General features: G+C 37.4%; 2 protein-coding genes across 7 annotated transcripts in view; one reads left to right on the plus strand and one right to left on the minus strand.

The window, feature by feature from the left end:
- The window catches only part of WASF1 (WASP family member 1), a 60,926-nt gene extending 43,249 nt beyond the window's left edge, over positions 1 to 17,677 (minus strand). For 2 of the 6 annotated variants that reach the window (XM_059401201.1, XM_059401194.1), the window contains exon 1: positions 17,562 to 17,648. The gene's annotated coding sequence lies outside the window, so the exon portion shown is untranslated. The other 4 variants (XM_059401195.1, XM_059401199.1, XM_059401198.1 and 1 more) reach the window with 4 other exon arrangements.
- An 839-nt stretch (positions 17,678 to 18,516) lies between these two features.
- The window catches only part of CDC40 (cell division cycle 40), a 49,580-nt gene continuing 40,437 nt past the window's right edge, over positions 18,517 to 27,659 (plus strand). The window contains exon 1 of the mRNA XM_059401202.1: positions 18,517 to 18,760. Coding sequence (XP_059257185.1) covers positions 18,572 to 18,760 — 189 coding nt within the window. The 5' untranslated portion in view covers positions 18,517 to 18,571. The remainder of the gene's footprint in view (positions 18,761 to 27,659) is intronic.

Genomic DNA, 27,659 nt, shown 5'->3' on the forward strand with positions numbered 1-27,659 from the left:
AAGGAGAAATAAAGTGCACAGCTGTAGTCAGAAATTTCAACATCTCTTTCAATAACTGATAAAACAAGTAGACAGAAAATAAGAATATAGAGGTTGAAGAACACCATTAACCAACAAGACCTAATTGAATTTTTTATAGTATTTATTTTAGAGAGAGAGCGTGTGAGAGAAAGAGCACAAGCAGGTGGGAGGGGCAGAAATAAAGGGAGACTGAGGGGGGCTCCATCCCAGGACCCCAGGATCATGACCTGAGTGGAAAACAGGTGCTTAACCAACTGAGCCATCCAGGTACCCCAACCTACTTGAATTTTATAGAATGTCCTATTTCAAAACAGCAGATACATGTTCCTTCAAGAGTACAAGTAACATTTACCAAGAGAGACCATATTCTGTAATGTAAAACATGTAAGAATAATTTTTAAGGATTCAAGTCCTACAAAATGTGTTTTCTGACCAGTCTGATTAGAAATCAGTAACAGAAAGATACCTGGAAAATACAAAAATATTTGGAAACTAGAAAATATATTTCTACATAATCCCAAATCAAAGAAGAAATGAAATGAAAAAAAGTTATTTTGAACTAACTGAAAATGGAAACCACATATTAAAATTTGAAGGAAGGAGCTAAAATAGTGCACAGAGGGGGAATTTAGCACTAAAGTGTCTGTATTAGCAAAGAAGTCTCAAATGAATGGCCTCAACTACACTCATCTCAAGAAACAGAAAAAATAGAGCAAATTAACCTCAAAATAAACAAAAGAGAGGAAATAACAAAGATGAGAGCAGAAATCAATGGAACAGAAACAGAAAAACAATGGAAGAAAAAAAAAATGAAACCACAAGCTGGTTCTTTGAGAACATCAGTAAAACTGACAATTAGCCAGACTGATCAAGGAAGAAAAAAAAAAGATACAAATTGCCAATACCTGGAATGAACAGTGTGATAACTATATCATATATAACTAGAGATTCTATAGATATTAAATACTTAGGGAGGGGCGTCTGACCGGCTCAGTCCCAAGAACATGCAACTCTTTATCTCATCAGGGTCATGAGCTCAAGCCCCAACCACTCAAGTGTAAATTGAGTTTACTTAAATAAATATTTTTTAAAAAAGAATAGTTAGGGAATGTTATAAACAACCTATCCTAATAAATTCAACATCTTCAGTGAAATGAACAAATTCCTTGAAACAACTACTAAAACTCACTCAAGAAGAAATAATTAACTTACATAGCCCACTGAAAAAAGAAAATACTAGCAAAGGATTTATACTACTGGACTTCATACTTATTATAAAAATAGCACCATATGTATGTATGTGTGTGTATATATATATATATTCAATTAATTTTTCACATCAAAAAAACCTTTTATCTTTTTTTTTCAAGATTTTTTTTTAAAAGATTTTATTTATTTGACAGACCGAGATCACAAGTAGGCAGAGAGGCAGGCAGATAGAGAGTGAGAGAAGGAAGCAGGCTCCCCGCTGAGCAGAGAGCCCGATGCGGGACTCGATCCCAGGACCCTGAGATCATGACCTGAGCTGAAGGCAGCGGCTTAACCCACTGAGCCACCCAGGTGCCCAAAAAAACCTTTTATCTTTACCTCACACCATGTACAAATGGGTTGCAGACCTAAATGTAGAATATAGAATGATAAAAATTCTTAGAAAAAAACCCAAATCTTTGTGACCTTAGGTTAGGTAAAGATTTCCTACATATAACACCAAAAGTACAATCTATAAAATGAATCACTAGTAAACTAGAATCCATCAAAATTAAGAACTTCTGCTCTTTGAAAGATATTGTTAAGAGAATGGAAAAACAATGCACAGATTAAGAGAAAATATTTGCAAGTCACTGATCTGATGAAGTACATGCATTCAGAATAAAAAACTCTGCAAATTCAATTAGAAAACAACCCAATAAATAAATAACCAAAGATTTGAACACATAATTTATAGAAGAAAACATACAGATGACACATGAAAAATGGATCAAGATCATTAGTCATTAGGGAAATGCAAATTTAAGCCACAATGAGATACTACTACAGACCTATTAAGATGGCTAAAAGCAGAATGGTAAGGATGTAGAGCAACTGAACTTGTAAGTTGCTTGTAGAAAAATGGCACAGTTGGGGACGTGGGTGGTTTGGCTGATTAAGCCTCTGACTTTGGTTCAGATCATGATCTCAGGGGCCTGGGATCAGCCTGCACGGGGCTCTGCACTCAGCAGGGTGTCTGCTTCTCCCTCTGCCTCTGCTCCTGCCCTCTCCCTGACTTGTGCTTGCTCTCTCTCTTTCAAATCTAAAATCTAAAACAATAAATACATAAATATAAAACGGCACAATCACTTGGAAAAACACTCTGGGACTTTCTTATAAGATAAAGAAATGCCTACTATATGACCCAGCCATTCCACTTCTATGTATTTACTCAGGAGAAATGAAAGCACATGTCCAAATAATGACTTCTACATGAATGGTCATAGCAGCTGTATTTGTAGCCAAAACCTGAAAACAACCCAAATGTCCATCAACAGATGAATGAATAGCAAACTCTTATCACTGAAATAGTGTTTATACAATAAAAGAGCATTCAATAATAAAATGAACTAATTATGGGGGCACCTGGGTGGCTCAGATTAAGCCTCTGCCTTCAGCCCAGGTCATGGTCTCAGGGTCCTGGGATCAAGCCCCACATTGGGCTCTCTGCTCAGCAGGGAGTCTGCTTCCCCCTCTCTCTGCCTGCCTCTCTGACTACTTGTGATCTCTCTGTCAAATAAATAAAATCTTAAAAAAAAAAAAAAGAACTAATTATGGATGAAACAACTTGTGTGAATTTAAAAATCATTATGTTGAGCAAAAGGAGCCAAAGAAAAGACTATATACTACATTATTCCATTCATGTAAAGTTCAAGAAAAATGCAAGCTAACCTATAGTGACAAAAAGTAGATTAGCGGTTGCCAAGGGTGAGGGTTAGGTTTGGTGGGGTTGGTGAGGTTGGTGGAAGGTGCAGGGAGAGGTAGGATGCAGAAAATATAAAGGAAGACTAGGAAATCTGGGAGGATTCATTATCTTATGATAGTTTCAATAAAGTATCCGTAAGTCAAAACTTATCCAATTGTGTAATTATATGTCAATAATATTTAAATAAAGCTATCAAAAATCCATTTAATCAAATAGCATTTATTAATTACTTATTCCAATATAGTCAATACTCATATCACGCTATACAATGCTTATTTTCTACTACCTATAAACAAAAAAATAGATGATGTAAACTTAAAATCGTAATATTGGAGATCAACTTCAATGTACAAGAGGATATGGTTTTTCATAAAAATTTTTCTGGAAATATGCTAGCAAAAAATCTTAAGGACTAAAAAATCTTAAGGACTAACAAAATCGGACAGGCTCAGGTAGATCAGTGAGCTTTGCTATCCTCTGTCCACATATGAAAATAAATACAGAAATCACCATGGAAAACTGGTAAGCGTACAACTTTAACAATTCCCACCCCATCACTTAAAATAATCCAAACAACTATAAAATAGATGATGAGTTGGATTACTAGAAATTTACAATTTGTCTATGTCAAAGTCAAATATTTTTCTACAGAAACCATTTCATATGGTGATAAAGTTCCAGACCAGTTCCCAAATCTTACTTAAGCAGTAGGGATTAATTAGCCTCTCCTTCTTCTGCATCACTGTTTTCCCCTCTACTGGATCACTGCCATCAACATAGAGACATGCTATAATTTCACTGTTCTGTAAAAAAGATCAAAAACAAAAACAGACCTCTCTTGGTCTCACTTCTCCCTCTAGCAACTTTAACCCCTCTCCCATTTCTCTGTGCTCCTTTATGGCAATATTCCTTGAGTTCTCGGATTCTCTCCACCAATTCTTACTTAAATCTGTCCCATGCAGGCTTTCATTTCCAGCAGCGTACCAAACCACTCACCATGATCAGTGATCTGCTCTAATTCTCAGGCCTCTTCTCACTCAACCTATTAACCACATCTGACACAGGTGTTCACTCCTTGAAAATGCTTTTTAAATTGGGCTTTCTAGAAACCTCAACTCCTGTCTTGCTTCCTACCACCTTCTCCTCTTCTGTACGTCTAAATCTTACTTACTAATACACATACTAAGTAAATCAGGCAGGCAGGACTTAGTCCCTAGACCTATTTTCTTATTTTTATTTACACTCACTTCATTAGTGATTTCATATTAAATTTTCTTAAAGTGAGATATATCTATATTTAACTTGAAGAATTTGTACACTTTACTGTCATCCCCAAATAAACTATAGATATAGCTACCATTATTTGCTGATGCAGCTATCTATAAAAACAGATTCAAATAGAAACAAAATCTTAAGTAGAGTAAGTGACTTAATTTTCAATATGTCACCACCATCTTTTCTTTAGTTTTACTTATAACTGATAGGGAGTTACTTTAAAATTAAAAATAAAGTTAAATTAATGAGTACCAAAACAAATAATTTAGTAGTCTAGTCATTTATTAAATTAGAAACACTTAAATATTACACTAAATATTTCATTAAAAACGTCAATCATGGCCTTATCTACAGTCCTAGTCCTGTGGGCCTATAATGTTAACAGTAACATCCTATATTAATATAGACTTGTTTCAAAAGCCCTTTTACAACAATCATCTCATTTTACCCTACAAAAGACTCCACAAGGATATTACAGTAAATACTGTTTTAACCAGCAGTTTCTGCTCCTAACATGACCTCTCACATAACAGTAAGACTTTAAATGAGTGAATTTAATGAATTTAAAATTAGTTGGAGAATCATAAATCCATCCCCACTACAAGGAATATATATTAAAATTCATGCTCAACGGATGGCAGGTCATTAATGTCATCCTTCTGTATTTAGTATAACATTACAAAAAGGAAATTTACATTTTCTTTTTAATGCTAATGAATGAAACTAAGTCCTTTATAGAAAAATCCGTAGAAACATGCTTTATTTCATTTACTTCCATGACTAGACTGACAATGAAAATATGATTTTTATGATATTAGCACTAAGATATAAGGTACATGAATGTTGGTTAGCTGCCTCTATTCCAATGAAAAAGATTTGCTTTAGCAAGCAAGAAGTAGAATGCATTTGTAATTGAGCACTCACTAGTAGCCCATGACTCCTTTCCTCCCTCCAAGATTTCCACCTCAGATGACATGGCACGTACTGCTTGCCAACTCCAAATCAAGTGTTAGAAGCATGTAGACTAAAGCCAGGCATTCCAAAGCATACCACTCTTCTCTCGAGGGCTCCATTCCAGACCTGAGGATTGAGGAGTCAGCACCTTCCCTTCTACAAACTATATGAAGTGTCTGTGTACACATTCTTACACAGTTCTACCTCCAAAACCTCCATTTCTGAAATGTTCCTTTCTGATTTAAACAGTCTATCCTACCTCTTCAATTCCTCATTATAAATTTTTAACCTTAGACGGTCCTTGTAATCCTTTCACAATCCTCTATTTTCAAAACCGTCAACTTTTTGGCTTTGCTTCCCCTCCCACCTCACTAGCATTTCAGATGCCTCCTCAAAGGAAAAGGGCCCCAGACCACAAGACCTTACCTTCTGGTCCCAAAAAACCGCCGTATCAGAATGTAACATATTATATACCTTCTGAGCACACCTTCAGCATTTCTCTTCTGGTTCTCCTTTTAATTCTTACCTTGTCAATACTAAGTCAGGAGTTTTGTTACACCCCATTCCTTCTACACTCTCTTCTTCATAAATCCATCTGTTTTCAAATCTTGAATTATCACCTCAAAATCACTTATACAAACAACATCCCTATAAATATTTAATCCTGTGCTATCAGTCTACCAGACAATACCACAAAATGTCTCATTAATCCAAATTCAACACATCCAAATTCAAAGTCATTTTCCATGACTCTTCAAAAAAGAAAGAAAATGTACTCATCCTTTGGACTTCTCTATTTCCGGTTAACAGCACCAAATCACTTAGAATATGAGATCACCTCTAAGATAAAGCCAAGTACTATATTCCTTACTAATCAATTTGCTAATTCTTTGATTGTGTATGAATTATTGGCAAAAATAACTGCAAGCTCAAAGGAATATGATATAGTCATTTTCATTTAATTCTAATTAATTTCATTTATTTCTAACACTAATTGGAACAGGATTTTTACGTTGTGCATGGCTTAAACTCTGGAACCAATCTCCAACACATACCTCCATTTTTACAACCTAACAAGTAAATCAAAATAATTCCATTTTTCCCTTACATCTAGAGAAAGCTTGAGTCAGGCATAAGCATTACGAGAATGGGCAATTAAATTTTGGCTACTGCTGAAAGATTCTGCAGCTTAAAGCTTAGTCTGTACCTCATAAAAATTAGAACTACACCTTTTCACAGGGTTGTTGTCAGCCTGTATTATCACATATGCCTAGCACTGTGCCTAGCATATAATAAGGGCTCAAAAAAATGGTACTACTGTTATTACTGATGTCACTATGAGGTCAGAAGCAATACAGCCAAATGGGAAGGCATTCTGTTCCTCCAGGCCACTGCTTACAGCACACATTTGTTACAGTGTTATTTTGAATCAATCTATGTCCTACATTTTCTAAGGCAACTCTAATTTAGATGACTGTATTACAATGGTTCTTTTAAACCTTTCAAAGTTCCTAAAGTTTCAACATTTTGTCATCTAAACTTCATCTTTCAGCCTGCCTTTCATCCCAGAAGTTAGCATAAAAATTTTTAGATGGTGTGATGCATACTTTTAGTTTCTGTGTTATGTAACAAAATCAAAACTGTAGAAATACTTAAAATGTATACCTTAAATAAACACCTAAGGACTCCAGGCAGAGGAAGCCCCCGTCTATGCAATAATTTTTGTACTTTTCTTTTAAAAACTATTACATCTCATTTTACTTCATTCAGATCTGCTCCCCTCTCTCTCCCTAACAACCCTATTTAAAGTAGTGGCTCCTCCTATTACTTTCTGTATCTTTGCCCTGCTGTACTTTACTTCATAGCACTCACTGCCACTGATCATACCATATTGGTATTTGTTTATTGCCTACTTCACTCACTAGAATGCAAGCCCCATTTGAGCAAGGATTTTGGTTTTTTTCTCCAATGAATACCTAGCACTCAGCAGAATCTGGCACCTAACACCTGTTCAATAAATATAATATTAATTAACAGAGAGGACAAGGCCCTCCTTTGATGTATAATTTCATTTGGTTTCCTAGAATGCAGTAGATCAGATGTGACAATTTAGAGGGGGAAGCTACTAGAAGCAGGCATATAACATTGACAGTGAAATATTAAGAAAGTTCAAGGGCACTTAGGTGCCTCAGTCAGTTAAGCATCTGACTTGGCCTCAGGTCATGATCTCAGGGTCCTGGACTGAGTTCCAGGTAAAGTCCTTGTGGAGCTCTGCATAGAGCTCCCGTGCTCAAGGGGAAGTCTGCTCCTCCCTCTCCCTCTGCCTCTTGCCCCATTCATGCTCTTCCTCTCTCCCAAATAAATAAATCTTTTTTTTTTTTAAAGGAAGTTCAAAGTATCAAACATAACAATGTACACCAGCATATCATAAGTGAAACAATATTCCCTATCAACATATCATTTCATCAAGTTTTTAAGGTGTACCTGTTACTTAGCTATCTCCCTCAGAACCAACTATGCCTCCTTTCTCAGAATTATCATTTAATCATAATATCTTCTTTCAAAACATTGTCCTAGGCAGCCTGGTCTCAAGCTAGTTAATTACCAAGGTGCTTGATTATAATTGAGCCTCATAGTTTATATCACAATTCAATATACCTAAGTTACCTAACTTTTACATAGTGCTTTATAGTTCACAAACACCTTCTAGGTATTTTTAATCCTTACAATAGCTCTTCCATGTGGTGGTTATCATACACATTTTACAAATTTTACAAATGATCAGAAGTAAAATGATCCAAGATAAAGGACTAAGAGAAAGGACTAAGAATTAAACCCAGTCTTCTGGTTTAGGTACGCCAATTCCTGATTAATCTCTGGGTAATTAAAGGAGGAGATATAGATATCTGAATTTAATATCCATTAAACTAAAAATTTTGCAGTTTATCCAAGGAGAATTACTAGAGCATGGCTTGCCATATAAAAGAAAGGAAGCAACCTAAGCATCTAACGGGGGGGACAAATGAAATAAATTTTGGTATATTCATACAGTGGAATATTACACATTTTTTTTCCTATTTGGTTACTTCCAGGTTCCCCTCTGACATGTAAAACACTTGGAAGTCATTACTCTTCACTCACAACAAAATAAAAGTTGAACAACTTGAAAAATAATGGACTTTTCCTAGATCTTGAGATACTGAGACCAGAGGACACTCACCCAAGAAACTAGAAAGAATGATACAGAGAATACAGATTAGCCAACAGAAGCAGAAGGTACAGAAGTCAGGAACTGAAATGAACATTTAAATGGTAACTTGAAGAAGTTGCTGGAGGCTGATTGTGGACTAGTTTGAGACTTTAAAACTCCTGGAGGTCTAGTGGGGCGGGCAGGGTGGGGGGGCGCTGATAACACTTTCTAAGGTTTTATGCCCCACAAGTTTCTCTAGTTAAAATCAAAGAAAAATCCCCTTCTGCTTCACTGGGGGAAAGGAAAAAATAACATTTTGAAACAAGTCCATAGAATTCTCCACACTAGCAAAGAAAAAAGACTTCATCAGAGCTTTATCCAACTTGGAGAAAGGAAAACTACCCAATTCCTGCCCACCTTTGCCTTACTGACATACCTATAGTGTGGGGAAGAAAAGCTGAGAAGCACTGGTGGAGGTAATAATGCCTGAGAATTTTCCAAAACTAATGACAGAAGCCAAACTATAAATCCACAAAGCTCAGAAAATATCAAGCAAAGAGAAACACCAAAATGTCTATACCTAAGTATATAACATTCAAACTGAAGAAAACCAAAGAGAAAAACATTGAAAGAAATCAGGAAAAAAAAAATGCCTTATCTATAGAGGAACAATGATAGGAATTATGTTGGACTTCTCATCCATAACCATGCAAACAAGAGTGGAGTAAAATATTTCAATAAAAAACCACCAACCTAGAATTTGTCATTGAGAAATTATCTCAAAAATGAAAAGAAATACTTTCTCAGCCAAATAAAAAATGAATTTGTCACCAATAGACCTGCTTTGCAAGAAAAATGTTCTCTAGAGAAAAGGAAAATGATATAGGTTAGCAACTCCAATCTGTATAAAGAGCTACACAGAAGAATAAATGAAGGACAGATTTAAAAAATATTTTATTCCTGAATCTAACAGATAATTGTTGGTTCAAAGTGATAGTAGTCACAAAATTCCAGTTGATTATAGCATATGGATAAGCAAAATAAATGGCAGCACTGTTACGACAGATGGGAAAGAGAAATTGGGAATTCTCCATTATAAGAAATCTGCAATACCTGTGAAGTGGCAGGCAACCTCTAGGACAATAACTAAAAATATTCCAAAAAGAAGTATAATTGGTACTCTAAGAGAAGAGAGAACAAGGAACCATATAAAAAGCACAAATAAAACCAGAGAAGGCTGAAAAAGAGAAAAAAAAACTGTAATGAAAAGTTACAAAAATGATTGATATTAATCTGACTATATCAAAACCACTTTAGATATGAATGGTTCAAATACACCAATTAAAAGACAATTCCAGAGTGGATGAAAAAAACCCAACTATGTGTTGCCTACAAGATACCACTTTAAATATAAAGATACAGATAGATGAAAAATAAATGGATAGAGACATGCTAAGACTAATCAAAAGAAAGCAGGAGTAGCTATATTAATTTCAGAGAAAGCAGACTTCTGAGCAGGAGGATTTTTCAGGGATAAAGAAGGGCATAACATAATCTAAACGGGTAAATTCATGAAGCAGAGGACATAACATTCCTTAATGTGTAAACACTTAACAACAGAGAACCAAAATATGTGAGGCAAAATCTGACAGAACTGCAAGGAGAAATAGATGAATTCATGATTATAGAGACTTCAACACCCCTCTATAAATAACTGACAGATCCAACAGGCAGAAAATTAGTAAGGATAGGGTTGAACTGAACAACACCATCAATCAACTGGATCTAATTGACATTTATACAGTATTTCACCCAACACCAGCAGAAACCACATTCTTCTCAAGTTCATATAGACCATTCACCCAAACCACATTCTGGGCCATAAAACACACCTTCCAAAATTTAAAAGAATACATATATCATATAATGTATGATCTCAGACTATAAACAATTAAAATAGAACGCATCAGCAGAAAGATAGCCAGAAAATCCCAAAATATTTGGAGATTAAACACCACACTTCTAAATAACACATGGGTCAAAGAAGACTTGAGAGATTTAAAAATATTTTGAAATAAGTGAAAATGAAAAATACCACTTATCAAAATGTGTGGAATCCATCAAAAGTAGTGCTTAGAGGGAAATTAATAGCCCTGAATGCATACAGTAGGAAAGAAGATCTAAAATCAATAATCTTGGGTTCCATCTTAACAAACTACAGAAACAGCAAGCATTGGCAAAGAAATCAACAAAATTAAAAACAGGAAATCAACAGAGAAAACAAATGAAACCAAATGATTTTTTTAAATATCAACAAAATTGATAAATTTCTAGCCGGACATTATGATGTATCACACAAAGCTTTAATTTGGTTTTTAGAATAAATAAGTACTAGTCTTCATCCTCAACTAAAATATAAAATGCTTCTCCTGTTCCTTTTTTCCTTAACCTTTCCACAATTTTCTAACATCATTTCTAGCACATGTATGTTACAAAATTTATCACAGCCCTCCCAAAAATATGACACATGTGAGACAATAGAGTCTTATTAAAAGGTGGAAAACAAAGACTTACTTTTGTAGCATAATCTGAAAAAATGAGAAAGTTCATATTTTTTGGTAGAGAAATCAAATAAGTTAATCTACTGACATGCAAGCTTTTCTTTTTCCTTTTCAAATGAGTTAGTCAGTATAGAAACATTTACTTTAATTAGAGCAGACCTGAATAACGGTTACTCAAGGGGAAAGAATGGCAGAAAGCTCTAGCATTGTCAAACATACCCCAAATAAAGCACTGCTGCCAACATCACCTAATAGATGTTAACCACACCCAACCTCCACCTCCTTAGAATTCCATTAGAACCAGTAGTTTAAGAAGTGGTACTTTACCAGCACGGGGCAGTTAGAGAAAAAATGGGATTTTAAAATCTGTGTTCAATTTTACTTTTATCATTTTTATGAATACAAATTAATCTATGATAGGACTTGGCTGGTTGGCTGCTAAGTACCAGAAATACAATTCCAACTAGTTTATTTAAAAAAAAAAAAAAAAGAAAACTTATTACAAAAATATAGCAGTAGTAGTGGTATTACACTTGGGTGTCTCTTGGAACCCAATCTCAGGACCATGGACAGGTGACTATAGATAGCCAGGACTGTATCTGCTCTTGTTCTTTCTTCCAGATGCCCATTTACCTAGTTCACATGACAAGAAATACCACCACTAACAGTTTCTGGGTTTTGTATCTTCCAGTTTCACTAGAGCAAAACCCTCTGGGCACTTAGAATTCAGGAAAAGCTCTGAGTGTCCTCCTGGCTTAGTGTAGGTGTATAGAACTGCACCTATAAACTACAGAAATGGGCAGAACTGTGACTCATCTCCCAGAGTGATCTTTTTAAAAGATGGATCTGGTCCAGTTGTTAACCTGATTAAAAACCCTTCCTGGCTTTCCCCAATACACTTACAATAAAATCCACAACCCTAACTGAAATAACTTATGTGGGCCTTACATGGTTGACCCCTGTTTACCTTTAACAACCTTATTACATTACGCCACAATCCCTCTTGCTCACTATATCGTTGAGTTTTATCTACTTTGGCCTTTTCTTAGCTCTTAGTGGAATCTAACAAGCTCTTTCCCACTTCAAAACTGTTGAATATGTATTGTTTGCATTCTCTTCCTTTTTCACATAGCTAACTTCCACTAATTTTTCCTCAAAGCACCTTCCCTGACTCCCAAGGTAAATTTAGTTCCCTGTTCTTTTTCTTTATAGCATTCACCACAATTTCTAATTACAGACTCATGTATTTGTTCAGTATCTGTCTCTCTTACTATACTGTTAACTCCAAGAGAACTGAGACCTCTATTTTGCTCTCCATTATATACTTCTAGCACCCAGCTGGCCTTCAATAATTATGTGCTGAATGAATAATTGGTTTAGCCTAGGACAAGTGGTAACCACCACTAGACTGACCAATTACAGATGAGGGGAAGGGTAGCAGGCAGCAGAATTACTGTTATCAAGTTATTAAAATAGTTGCTCCACATTAACTTACTGAGGAAAGGAAAGAGAAAGTGGTTTCCAGACAACCTGTGCTTCTGCTGAGCCAATAAACAACATGTTTATTTCAGTTAACCCTCTTCTTCCATTAAATTCTAATAGGATTATGATACCAATGAAATAAAGTAACAAATACAATGGTAGGTATACAGTGACTTATATATATAGCAAGCATGCAATGTTATTTTTTATCTACTTAGGAAAACATTTTTTGTTTTTTGTAATATTATTAACCTCCAAATAAGAAGTTAATTAAAAATCTGCAAAATACTCCAATGTGTATGACTAACATAGCTATGTTTCATAACCCCTTTTCTCACAGCATCCTGATCTTTCCACCTAAGGGAATTACTTACCTACTATTCTGTAGTAATTTAAGTACCCACTCAAATATCTATTTAACCTACAGAACGAGTTCTAGAAACACAAAAATGAAGCAAAACAAAACAAAACCACCAACTAAGACAAAAACAAACCTGTCTCTATTCTCAATGGATCCATGAACATACTTTCTCACTCTGCCTCCAACCCCACCACACTCATCCTCCGGCCATGCCCAAAGCTCCACAGCACCCAATGCAAGACGGGTCAGATTTAACAAATAAAAATGCAGGATATCCCATACAGTATGTGGCAACCCTATTCTCGGGCCATATTTCATCACTTTACCTTCATAAACCCATTCCAAAACCCTAGTTCCAATATTTTTCCTTATAAAAAAAATTTCTCTGAAGATTCACTGGGTATGATCTTCCTCCAAAGTATAAATAAAATCTACCTTGACTTTATTTAACAGCTATCAGTAAAAAACTCAAAAGAATAGAACAAATCAAATAATCTTTGTTTCTTGGTGGAACCAGGAGTTAAAAAATAAAAAAGAATAAAAATAAAAGCAGACAAAACAACCAATATTATAAAAAACTCCTTTAAAAACCCTAAAAAGTCTTGCTTCCAAGAACAGGCATGTGAGAAAAAGATTAAGACTATAATCTTTTCAGGGGTAGATCCAGAGAGAAGAAATTCCCTGAGAGGACGAAGTACAGAGGCAGTAAGAGTAAAAAGGAAAAATCAGCTCTCATAAACAAGTGGTTACACTGAGCATTGAAATGCCTCTGAATTTTATTTGTAACTAAAAGGAACCTCAGAGATTACCTACTTCAACTTTTTCATTTTACAATCCAGAAAACCAAAGACCCTGAAAAGTATTTAGCTCTTAGTGGAATCTTATGACTTATCAAACATCACACAGAAGACCCTAGCTCCTTCCAATTTCTCTCATTCTCTCACCTCTTGCCCCATATAATGGAAGGCTCACTGAACTGAGGAAGATCCTCCTCTTCACATCCACTGGGTATTAGAGAACAAGTTCCTAATAATGTTGTCATGTCTAACACAATAGAAATGTATTCTTAGAATTTCAAAGAAAATTCTGAATGGATTTTCTGAAAGAAAAAGTGTTGTACACAACTGTAGTTATTTTCAATATATTTATCCTAATTATTAGTAATATAATTCTCTAATATTATAAATCTTATAATTTAGGTATATTATGGGTTAAATTTGGTGGGCTGCCTGCGAATCTAACCACCAAGAATATTGTTTTTGAGGAAGTTCCCAATTCCAAACTATTTACAAATTTTAAAATAAAGATCTAAATTAAAATAAAGATCTAAAAATGCTAAATTAGGAAACAGCAATACACAAAGACTCAAAATTATAAACTGAATGTGATAAATTAAAAATTCAAAGATTCTTCACTTCATAAAAAGCTCTACCTCAGGGTCACTTATTTTTAAAACTTGGTATTCAGGCACATTTCTCACAGGAGATAATTAACATACATCATTTTAATAATATTTCACTGGAAAACTGAAGTAAGCAAAAAAGAACCAAAACATTTCTATACTTATCTAATTTAGGAAAAACAACAAAAAACCTTTAATGCATATTTTCATGAAGTGACCTAGAAGAGGTAAGAAAATTAATCATTTTATGAATGAAAGGTTGACAATCCCTCACATTATTGTATACAGATATTTAGTACTCTTCCAAAAAATGGGAGTAAAGGAATTCTAATTGAGCAGGTAAATAAAGTTCAAAGAAACTCCAAAGCATTTTTCTCTTTTCTCCTGAAATAAAGCTGTATTTCATGATTTAAAATTTATTGATAAATGTGTTTTTAAAAATTTCTATTCAATCCATTAAATAAATGGATATTCTTCACTCATTCTATTTGTCTCATAACAACAAAAATGAGGCCCTACTATTGGCTAAACACTATGCTAGCCATTTTAGATTTTTGACAGTAAGATTCAGGGTAGTTTCTGTCCTCAAGAATCTTAGAAAAACCTTTAATTAACTGTATTTACCCAAGTGAAAATTACAGCTGAATTTTAAGTTGATCATTTGAGAAAACATTAAAAATTTAATCAAATTCATTCTCAAAAAAAGAAACTACACATTAGTAATTTTAAAGACGTTTGAATAAACTCATCATCTATATGAAGTTTCCCCACAAAGTAACCAAAAATACAGCTTTGGTAAAAGTTCTAATAATATATTTTAATAGTAACTTTTGCTATGAAAATTAACTGAGTTAATAATATTCCAATAAGGAGATCAAAAGTTACTATTACTATCTCTGTGATAATGAAAACCAAACACTTGGAAATGGATACCTTAAACTATTCTGAAAATGAAAAAAAAAAGTGTAATATAGTATTATACAACATTAATACACTGCATCTGAATATGGAATTATTTATAAACCTAAGCAAAACTCCATACCACACCTTACAAATGTAAGGTGTAAATGTATTTCGGATCATGTCATCTGTAAATTTTTCAATGAAAAAAGCCTTAATGTTTTTTAGGAAAAAAATTTTATTTTTACAAACTGAATTCAAGGTTCTACTTGTTTATTATCAAGTCATATAACTTTTTTCATGAATATGAACTATATCCATAGTTATATCTACATATAGGTATTAACTACAATACCTATTAAATTTGCAATCATTAAAAACTCTTTATGGATGAGAAACATTTTTCAATTTATAGCCCTGTATCTCCAAGGCAAAATTCAATATAAATCAGCCATTCTAACACGCCAGGTGATATTCTAATGACGTTTTTATCTTGTATTTTACCCTGAAATACTTTCATTATCCATCAGTTAAAATATCTAAAAATTTAAAAGCATTACGAAAACATCTTTATTGAATTTATGCATACTACTCAATGACATAAATGGGTACTGTCTCCACTTACATATAAGGAAACCAAGGCACAGAGGTGTCCATTTTGTAAATTGCAAGGTCATTTCCTAACCAAGCACTGATTCTACACCATCAAGTTATAAGTGCGCCACTTCCAAACGCCGTAAAACAATTACTGTACCTTAAAACAACTGCCTCTGCAATGCCTATGTGCAATTCTGTTTTATCAAGAGGGTTATGGCAACAAGCTTAAAGGAGAAAAGCCAAAGGGGAGGTTTACAAGAAAAAAAAAAAAAAAAAGAAAGAAACACTTATTTTTGGCAGTGAATCATTTATTTTTAGGTAAGGAGAGGTAAACAGTTTTTAACACAAAAATCAAGTAACCAACAGTTGTTTCTTCCGTTTTCAAAAAAATATTCCATCTTTCAGGTAGTTCGTGCAAAACTGGAGCCTGTCCATCCTTGGAGAGAGAAGTTAGAAAAAAAAATAAGAAAAAAAATCCACAACAAGTAATTAAATACATGGTATTGCAAAGAACTGAACGAAAAATAAAATTTAGAGAAATTTGCGAATGCTCATTATGGCAGTTGAAACCCCACCTTAAATGCCTTATTAAATGCTGCCTTTCATTCAACTGAAAGCTATGAATAGCAATAAAATATTACCGAAAGATAACAAAATACAAAACTTTTTTTTTTATCCAAAACTTGAGAAATTTTCTATCAAGTACTTTATTCAAATATTCGCCATAAATAAAAATACTTCGCTAACAGAAACTTAGAACATATGGGAAAAGCTGTGCCGGAGAGTTCAAAGACAGACTGCATTTATAATGACGAGATAGCACTATCAACAATTAGATGAAAGTTACCTATCACACATATTGCATTTAAGACCATTAGATGGGTTGAATAACCAATAAACCAATTACCGCACAAGAAATAAGACTTCATACGTGAATCTTAACACCAAAGAAAAAAATTAAATTTTCATCCAAAGCGCACCGTACACAGAAAGGGTCAGGATTAGACTGAGTCACATTAAAGTATCTAGTCTAGCTAGAGATTAGTTAATTAATCGGCTGTAAAACAGGTTGTGAATGTTCAGGTCAGAGGTGCTTTCTTTTCATCATTATTCCAGTTCAGCACCCAAGCGCATGCAAGAGAAGGCGTCAGAGTACCGAAGCTAGGGGGCATGCTGTAGCAAGGGGAAGAGAAAAATGGGAAAGGTGCAATGGATGCTGCATAGTTGAATAATTATCTGGGTGGCACAATGGGCGAGTCCTGCCGACATCGGAGCTGAGTAAGCGGCTCCCTAACTCTGCTCGAGGCACTCCTCCATGACCACGCATCGGAGGCGAGCGACCTCCCCGCCTCGCCCCCTCTTCGGGGGGAAGAAAGGGATCCCCGCACTCGCTTTACCTTTATGTCTGTAATATAAAGACGCGCGGCGCAAACACGCAAACGCACCAGCCGGCTTTACGGAGCCTCCCGCACGTAGCGCCAGCGGGGGCTTCTCTACCACCCGGTGCTGCAGCCGCCCCCAGAGCGAGCAGGCAAGGGGGTGCCCGGCCAGGGCAGGGGCGCTCAGACGGTGGCACCTCCAGGTGAGCCCCGCAGTGTCCCCCACCTCGAGCAGCCTCGGGCGGTCCCTGCAACCGAGACCCGTCTCCCCTCGGCAGCCCAGCCCGGCTGGCGGGTGGGCGGCCGGAGCTCCGGAAACCCGCGAATGGGGGTGGGGGCCGTCGCGGGGGAGGCGCGCCCATCCCCGTCACCTTTGCCGGGCAAGAGCGCCACACACACCTCTCTCGGTTCTGGCCGGTGAGAAAGAGTTCCTCTCCCAGCACCCTCTCCGCACCAAATACCAATTCCTGAGAGATTCGCGCTCACCGTGAAATCATGGGGGTCTTGCCTTACCCCGTCTTCATGCTTCGGTGGCGGCCGCCGGTCCCCCCTCAGCTCCCGGGACTCCACCTAGAGCCTCCAGGAGCGACAGGCTCCGGCGTGGAATCGTCTCTGGGCAGCGGCCGAGGCACCGGACTACTGGGAACGCCGCCTGCGGCGCCCGCCGGTCGCCGGACCCACCGTGTGCTCGACGCGCGAGCGAACAACACCGAGAGCCGCCGCCGCCGCCGCCGCCCCCCGCCCGCCCCCTCCCCGCGCGCGACGCTCCACAACCGGGCGCCGGGATCCGCGCCTGAAGGAGGGGGGACCGCTGACCCTCGCCACCTAATCTCCCATCCTTCCCAACAGGAGCTATTCTCCACAACTCAGGGTCTTCCAGCTTAAGATTCTGGCTTTCCTCTTCAGCTCCCAGTGCCCAGGTGCAGCCGTGGTGGAAAACTCAGCCTCCGCCCACCCACCCAACAGACGGAATGAATACGGCTTCCCCCCCATTTCCTGAGGCTGTTTGGTATTGCCCAATCCTCAATTTGGGGGAAGGGGACGGAGAGAACAGTGCTTGGCCGGGGAGTGAGGGAAGATGATAGCCAATTGAATGAACCATCCATTCAGGGGAGGGGTCAAAGAGAGGCCTGCCCACTCCGCCCCGCCCCTCGCTCCAAACTACATTTCCCATTGTACCTCTCCAACTTCCCGCCGCGCTGCACGCCGGGAGTGTGGGACTTTACGGCCTCAAAGTATTTCGGAACTCGTAGTCTTTAATCAGTCCACAAAGGTCCTGAAAGTTAAAAAGGTATTTTAATTCTCTTTCCCTAGATCAATGCTTTCATATTCTCGGTTCTCTTCTACGTATTCAAGTGCTAATTAGTGTACACTTTAAAATTCCGTAAGTGAATTCTTACCAAGGAAGTAAATACTGTGTGTTATGGTCATCTGTCAGGACCTGGAAGCCGCTCCTTCCGCCCGGGCCTGGTCTCCGCAGAGGATCTGGTGCCGTCATGTCGGCTGCGATTGCAGCTCTGGCTGCGTCCTATGGTTCGGGTTCAGGGTCCGAATCGGACTCGGACAGTGAGGGTGGTCAGTGTTCGCTGCCAGCCGCCGACTCCCTCATGCACTTGACGAAATCAGCTTCGACCAAACCCTCTCTGGCAGTGGCGGTGGACTCCGCTCCGGAGGTGGCAGTTAAGGTAAGCTCTTTGGTCACTGATGCAGTGCGGGACTTGTCTGCTTCTACTCCAAAATCCGGCAGTCTCTCATTAGCCCCCGGGTTCCCTCTTCCTCGGTGAGGGGACTTAAGTTGCTGACGCTCGGATCTCTTCCTACATGCGTCTTCCTCGGGAGAAGCCGGGACTTGGAAGTTCGGGACAGCTCTCCCCGGCTCCCCGCTCTCGCCTCCCGCCAGCAAGCAAGTGGGGAAGGGGAGTCGGGTTGTGAAATTTGAATTTATTGTGATTGGGATGTGCCCGGGTAGAGCAGGTTTCAATTAGAACTTCCCAAACTAGAGTGTGTATCCTCACTTGAAGTGAGTAATGGCCCGGCTTTGTTCTGTTTCTGAAGTCAGAACTCAATTCTGATGCTCGACCACCTCTGTGAACTTAACAACCTTCTCTGTTTCATCGCCTGTACAGTGGAGATCATTTTAGAAGTACTATCTATACGAGAGGGTTATGTAAAACTTAAGTGAACTGATACAGATGTAGGTTATAGTACAGAACCTAGTATCTAATGAAAGTACAGTAAATGCTAGTTAGTTTAACCCTCGTGATTGTATGTGTCAAAGAGTGACAAAAGCCCTTAGGTTTAAGAAACAGTGTGCTTGATCCCAGTTGAGGAAAGTGATAGAAGGAGACATTGGTTGTATGGATCATTTAACAAATATTTACCGAAGACATGTTATTTGCCAGGAACTATCCTAGGGGCTGAAGATGCAGAGGTCCACAAGCCAGACATCTTTGCATACATGCTAGTGGAAGAGGCAGCCCATAAAATGTGAGCAAATAAAGTGGTTACAGATTGAATTAAATAGTATGAAGGAAAAAATAAGAGTTCTGTGATAGGGAAGAAGATAGGATTATGACTTCCATAGATTGGTCAGGGAAGTCCTTTCTGAAAGAGTAGCTTTGAAGGAGGAGGAGAAACCAGCCATGTGCAAGACAAGGCAAGAGTTTCCAAAGAAGATAGCAAGCTTGGAGATGACAAAGAGCCTAGTGGGTTTGAAGATCTGAGGAAAGGCTGGTGTGTCTAGAGCCAGAGGAAAGCATCTACCAATTGGTAGTGTATGCCCAGTAGAGCCTAATGGGGGTGATCAGAAGTTCAAGATAGGGTGATGGGAGGCAGTATGCAAAAATTACTTTGTACTTAAGATGTTTCCTATAGAATTGTCAAATCAGTATGTTGTATACCTGAAACTAATAGAACATTATATGCGAATACAATAAATTTTTTTTCAATAAAAGAAAAATCAGACAAAAAGAAATGTTCCCAAGGCAAGTCTTCCGCAAGTTTTTATGAATTTTACTTGTTATTAATAGAATGGTATGAAAGAATGCTTAGGATCCTCCTATCTTTATGACAAAATAAACTCTCCAAACTTGTTTCACCCACTCCAGCAGCCTCCCGAGTTGTCATTCTTTGCACAGCTTAGCTTTTTAGAGCTCTCAGTTCATCTCATTTTCTCAACCAAGTGCAATCTAGCCTCTTAGGAAACTACTTACTCTCCCTGAGAAATGTTGAGAACTTGTCAGGTTCTGCCATCTGACTTGAATATCTGTATCAAGTGACACTATTAAATAGGTCTTGTTTCTTGAAACTTTCTCTCCCGTGGCTTCCGTAGAGCCATGCTCAGTTTTCCGAAACCCTGCTCTTCTGTGCTCCCTTGTATGTTTCCTTTGACTCTGCCCTTAGTCCCCCTTTCACTCCTCATATTCTCTCATGCCTTCAACTTCAGTCTGTGAAGTCTGTTAACCATCCATTTTTATTTTTTTTTAAGATTTTATTTATTTATTTGACAGAGAGAGATCACAAGTAGGCAGAGAGGCAGGCAGAGAGAGAGAGGAGGAAGCAGGCTCCCCGCTGAGCAGAGAGCCCGATGCAGGGCTCAATCCCAGGACCCTGAGGTCATGACCTGAGCTGAAGGCAGAGGCTTAACTCACTGAGCCACCCAGGTGCCCCATGGTGTGAACATTTTTAATATTATAGCTTGATCTTTTGGTAGGACTTTTTCCCTCACCCCTTATTGTTGTTGTTAGTCAAGAATGTTGCAGCTATTCTTATCCCCTGTAATTCTATATACAGTTCAGAATTGACTTGTGGAGTTTTACTAACATCCAGGTGGGATTTTGTTTGATTATAGTGAACCACAGATCAATTCGGAGACAATATTGTATCTATTCATTTCTTTAGGTTTTCTTTAGATTTTTAATTTCTTCCGAAGTGTTTAATTTTCTCCATCAATATCTTGCAGTTTTGCTGCCAGTATTTCTAAGTGTGTCTTATTTTTATGCTAATATATTAATAAATAGCATTATTTTTTCTACTTATTAATTTAACTGGTCTCACTACTTACATAGTTATATCTGCTGCAAGTATGACAATATCTTTCTTTGACTCTATTTCTTTCATTTTTTTTTCTTGCCATGCTTGCTAAGTTTTCCAGAATGATCAAAAGTAAGAAGGTGGAAAAAGAATATATCCAGCAAGTACTGAACAACAACAACAAAAATAAGTGCCATTGGTTGTATTAAGATCAATAAAGTAGACTTCATAATGATACAGGTTCATTTCACAAAGAGGTATATGGCAGTTTTAAATTCACGTGCATCTAATAATGTAACCTGAAAATATTCAAGTAAATATTGATAGAACTACAACAAAAAACCGACAAATCTACCATCACAGCAGAGATTTTACTATTCCTTTCGATAATTGATAGAACAAGCAAAAAAGAAAAATTATTAAATGGTGAATTTGAACAACAAAATTAACAAACTATGTAAAGGGTATGAAGAACTTGCACTCAAAGCAGAATATTTTTCTCAAGCACTAATAAAGCGTTTTTTAAAAGCTGACTATACACTAGGCCAGGCACTGGTGAACTTCAGTAAAAGGCCAAATAAGATTTGAGGCCGTGCTGGCCACATACAGTCTTTGTGTCATACCTTCTATTTGTCTTTTTTGAACAAGCCTTTAAAATAAATGCCATACTTAGCTTGTTGGTACAAAAACAGACTGTAGGCTAGATTTTCCCCATAAACTAGTTTGGCAACCCCTCTAAATCATAAAATAAGTCTCAATAATTTTTTTTAAAGATCTCATTTATTCATTTGACAGAGAGGAAAGTGCAAACACAAGCAGGGAGAGCAGCAGAGGGAGAGGGAGAAGCAGGGTCTCTGCTGAGCAGAGAGGCCCCATTCAGGGCTTGATCACCAGGACCCCATGATCACGACCTGAGCTGAAGGCAGAAGCTTAACTGACTGAGCCACCCAGGTGCCCCAAGCCTCAATAAATTTTAAATCATGTTATCGCATTCTCTGACCATGATGCTTCTAAGCTAACCAGTTAACTGTAAAATTCCCGTATTTGAAAATTATGAAATTGTACTTCTCAATAACCCAGGGGCCAAAATAAAAAAATAATGATAAGGGAAAATACTTTGAACAGAGCAATAAGGAAAATCATACTAATCAGAACTTGTGAGGTGCAGCCATAGCAATATTTTTTTTTAAGTATAGTCTTAAATACAGGTAATGGGAAAGAAGACAGACTTCACAGGAAGTTAGTATGCTAGGCATCCATGCTTGGATTGATTTTTTTTTTTTTTTATCATTCCATCCTTTTCCAGTGCTGATTTGTAAATTATGCCCTCAGTTTCTGCTCTTCCGGTGGTTACCTGTAGACATTAAAACCTGAATTAATCAGTACTTTGTCTCTTACTGAACAGTACAAAAGCCTTAGAATATTTCAGTTTTATTAATATTGCCCTACCCCTGCTTTAGCTATTAGCATCCTGTATTTTTCACATATATTTAAACTTCAGAAGATGACCATAAGCCAAGCTGATTCTTGCATCTTGTATGCAAGAGATTGCTTTTTTCTCCTTACAGTGCATACATACTTCATGTCCTCTTGTGAGGGCTAACTGGTGGCAAATGCTTGTAGTTTTAGTTTGTCTTTTTTTTTTTTTGTTAAGAGTTATAATTTATTAGAGAGAGAGAGAGTGATTGAGCGAGGAAGGGTGGGTGGAGGGTAGAGTGAAAGAATCCCAAGCAGACTCCCCACTGAGCATAGAGCCCCACAGGAGCTGGATCCCATGACCCCGACCTGAGCTGAAATCTAGATTTGGCCTCTCAGCTGACTGAGCCATCAACTACATGCTCCCTCAGTTTGTTTTAAAATGATTTTATTTAACCCTCTTTGACGATCTTTTCACCAGGTTTAGTTTACTTAACGGGCAGTTTTTTCTCTCAGCATATTTAAAATATTTTTCTTTTTTCTTCAGACTGCTTTTAAGACGCTTACCCTCTGCCCCCTTTGTGGGGGGTGTGGTTTCAGTCTTCACGTTCATTATGGGATACCCTGATGTGGATTTCTTTTTGTTTGTCCTGCTCAGAATCTGTGGGGTTTCTTTAATTGGGAATTGATGGCTTTGGAGTGTGTGGATCTTCAGTGTTTCTGGAAAGTTCTCAGTTCTTATCTCTTCATGTATAATTTTAGTCCTGTTCTCACTTCTTTTCTGCTAGGACTCCAATCAAACATATTTGTTTACTCCAGTGTATGAGAACAGTTATTTTCTGGTTAAAAATGTATTTTAATGCAACACTGTCAGATTTGGCACTTTGGAATCATGTAATGAACCCTATTGGGTTGCAAGAGTTGCTTGTTGATTGACTTTAAAGTTAAAAAAGTAAAAGCAGGCCTGGCTGTCTCTCATTGTAGTCCATGAATGTTACTTTTCCCACATGCATTCCCTGCTTTAACATAGCCAACTTGAGTAAAATGAGAATTCGGCCTCTAATTTCTTTATGGGTGATCTTTCTTATACTTATGAACTTCAACTAGATCACTTTTTTCCTCTGCATTTATTAAAGGCCAAACCCAAAGGATATCTTTATGTGAATTTCTCTTCTTTTATCTCATCCATGTAAATGTCCATTGTAGGAAGTTTATTCATTTCTACTTTCTTGGGGGGGGGGACTATAAATTAACACCTCATAATGATTAATATTTTTTTCTGCTTTTAGTTTACAGAGTGCTTTTCCATCTATCATGTACATGAGTAAAACATGGGAAAAGGTCTCAAAAGTAAATATTATCTCATTATCCGCAAATTAGTTTGATTCAACAGAAGATAACCCGTTCAAACTTATTTGACCCATAGGGTACCCTTCACTCACTGCACTTTAATTTTTTGGATAATTAAAACTGAATGGAAGTCCTCTGTAATTCTGTGGTAATTTCAATTGCATGCTTAATTATTATTAAACTCCTCTTGGGTATTAAAACAAGGTTGTGATATTGTCCAAGTTTTTCTAATTAAATGTATAATTAATTAAAAACTCTTCATTTTCTGGAGGGTTGTTCAATTTGTTCTACAATTTTAGCAGGAACCAGAGACTGGGACCTATATATATTTTTTATTAGTTGCCACTGATGTGTATATAAGAGTAATTCTTTTTAAATTATACTTTGCCCTTAAAATTTGGTATCTCATGGCTCTCTGTTCAAAATAATTCAAATTCAAAATACTCCTAATCAGAAAGATCTGATAAACCACATTTTAAAGTGGTTCTAGCAAACATATTCTGTGAAATCTACTGGGGAGGTCTGAATGTGGCTAAGCCTTGTTAGTTTAAGCAGTTTACTCTAGAATTGAATATTGAGAAATGCATTTAATTTAATTTTTATGCAGTTGAAGCCATTTGTATATGACATTTTAATTTTATGATCCTAGAATTTTTCTACTCAACATTCCGCAGATACTGTCTCTAATCGTTGGAGATTCTAGTGTGCATTCTAGGGTAGTAAACAGTTCACCCTCGAACAATGAGAGGTTAGAGACAGCAACCCTCTCCCTTCCCCCCCTCCTCCCCGAGTATCACTTTTGACTACTCAAAAACCTAACTACAAATTGCCTACTGGTGACAGAAGCCTTACTGATAACATGAATAGTCAATTAAAACATACTTTGTCATGTGTATTATATACTGTATTCTTACCTAAAGGAAGCTAGAGAAAAGAAAATGTTACTAAGAAAACCATAAAAGAAAATACATTTATAGTACCGTACCGTATTTATTGAAAAAAATCTGCCTACAAATTCAAACCCGTGTTGTGCAGGGGTTAACTGTACACGGATCATATTTTAGATGGCCTCGCATCTGAATCCCCTTCCTAAGAGTCTTAATGTGAGGAACAGCCCTTGCTGCCCCCAGCCTTCAGTGGTGAAAAGCCCAGATTCTCATTCCCCCAGCTCCCTTTCAGCTAAGGCTCAGGACAGTAACTTAGGCTGAGCAGATAAAGGCACGCACCTAAATTCTAATCTAAAACCAACCCACAAAGAAGCAAGAAAAGAGAATATGTTGAGTGGCAGTGGTGGCCAACGTCTAGTTTCCCAATTAGGCCAGTAGTCTCAACAGCATCCAGTGACAGCCACAGTGGTTTAGTGATGATGTTCAGGAATGGTGAACTCTCGTCCTCAGCAGACTGCTTCTGTGACGTGCTTGATTTTTGGTTGGGATTCCTTCTGTATACCCACCCTATTTTCCCAAACTGAGTCTCTACCCTTCTTGGCAATTCCAAGAGAAAAGATGAGATACTCAAAAGGATTCCGTGCTATTTAATTGGTCTGTAAGGGTTTTTCGCCTGTTTGCAGTGAAGAACTCTGACTCAGAGTCTGTCAGTGATTTTTTGGTTTATTGCTAATTGGGGTGTCTTTAACATCGTTCTTTGTGGTTACTTGAAATTTTTGCCCCTTCTCATTTATTCTGTTAGCTTCTTGGGGTCAGTGACTTAATGTTGCTAGTGCTTATTTCATAGAAGTGCTATAGGAATTATATGAGACAATATGAGACGACAGTAAAGTCGTTAAGCACTATTTTTCATAGTGCGTACCCTCTTCTAGCAAACTATATAATTCACTTGGTATATTGTTTATTGTATGTCTCCCCCACAAGAATATAAGCTCCACAAGGACGGGGAGTGATATCTGTTTCTGTGGGCCTAGAACAATGCCTGACACACAGTAGGCACCCAGTCGATATTTGTTAAATGTATAAATGAATTTGAAGTTGCAACACTTGTTTTGTGAAGAGGCCTGTGCCCTCAACTGCACAAAGAAAATAACATCAGTTGTGAGTTCCAACATCTCCCACCAACTCCGAACATCTATCCTTGTCTTTGTCCTCTCTGTTTCATCTCAGAGAGGACTCGCCTCTTCTCAGAGGATAACCTTCCAACTGTGCTGGCTTTTTTCCTGGGTTTCTCCCTACTTTCTCTTATCCTGTAGCTTATAATTGACTAAATCTTGGCTTAGTCTTTCCTTAAGGAGGGAAAAAACAAACTTAATTTTACCTCAAAAATTCTTCAATCTGGCACCCCATATCTTCTTTTCTTTATTGCCAAATGTCTTGAGAGAGTAGAAATGATTACTGTCTTGTTTTTCTAAATCCTTAGTTATAGTTCTGTCTCTTACGACTGCTTTTCCATTTTCTACCCCACTACCAGAATCGCTCTGGCAAAGGTTTCATGTGATGTAATTGCCAAATTCAATGATCTTTAGTCAACCTTCATCCTCTTTCTCAATGGATTTGACTCTTTCTTTTTTTTTTTTTCAATTTAACAAATACTTATTGAACAGGCACTGATTACACTGCATTTTACTAGGCAGGGAGGATTAAAATGTTAGTAAAAACCATGTGCAACAAGTGATACAATATCACAGTTGCTATAAGGAATTATGTAAAATGATTGTAGAAGAGCAGTTTTCCTGAGTCAAGAGAAGGGAAGGTAAAAGAGAAAATAAGAAGATGACGTATTATCAGACAATAAAGGGAAATGCATAAGAAACAAAGACAGTAATATCGCCAATAGCACAGCTAGGGTGAAAGTGCTTGATATTTTTAAAAATCAGAGATTTATCTAATAAGGCAAAGGTGGGAGTGTACTACCAGATAAGGAGGTATTTTAATGGATGAGACAAGATATGATGCAGTCTTTACTCGGATAATGGGGACAAGGATGAGAAGGCCAGTAGAAGTAGGGTTGCTGGAGAACTATTTCAGAGATAGAATCAGTAAGACTCAGTGCCTTATTTGTTACTGAGTAAAGGTGGAGTCATGGAATGAGACATAGCAAAGTGTTTGATGTGGTAGAACATCCATATCATGTAGTTCAATGGGCAGTTAGATAATATGGATCCAGAGGCCAGGATTGTGGTCAAGGTTGCAGATAAAAATTTGAGGAGGAGATTGAAGTCCTGAGACAGAAAAGATAAGGTAAAAATATGGACAGTTCTAAAACTAGAGAGGATGGAAGTCCAAGGGAGTCATACCTGAGGAACCCTATCTTTGAGAAGTAGAGAAATTAAGTTGCCTGCTTTGGGTGATGGATGGTTTACAAATGGTAAAATTTTGGAATACTCACTGTGTGCCTCTAGTACTATTTTTTGTTGTTGTTTTCTAGTCTTTGGTCATTCGTTGTTCTGAGTCTACCAGGTCTTCACTGGTCAGTGACATTGCTTCTTCTCCACCATCACTATCAACTTCATGATATCTCACCTTTAAAAAAAATTATTTGATATTGCTTTGAATTGTGTTTTGTATTATGTAGACAGATGTATGTTACATTAGCAGAAGGCCAACAGAATAAAGAAGGTGATATGGTAGGGTTGATTCTAGGGGTCGAGGATACATGTGTGCATTTGAAATCCAATCTTTAGTAAGGGATGTAGACAGTAAGTACATCTGTGGCGGATGATGATAAATATAATGGACAAAAATAAAACAAGGTAAGAGGAAAGTAGAAAAACTGAGACCTGATAAAGGAAAGAAAGCAATCATGTGGCTATGTAGGGAAAGAACATTCCAGGAA

Source organism: Mustela nigripes, chromosome 5 (assembly GCF_022355385.1).
Source record: "Mustela nigripes isolate SB6536 chromosome 5, MUSNIG.SB6536, whole genome shotgun sequence".
Taxonomy (NCBI): Eukaryota; Metazoa; Chordata; class Mammalia; order Carnivora; family Mustelidae; genus Mustela; species Mustela nigripes.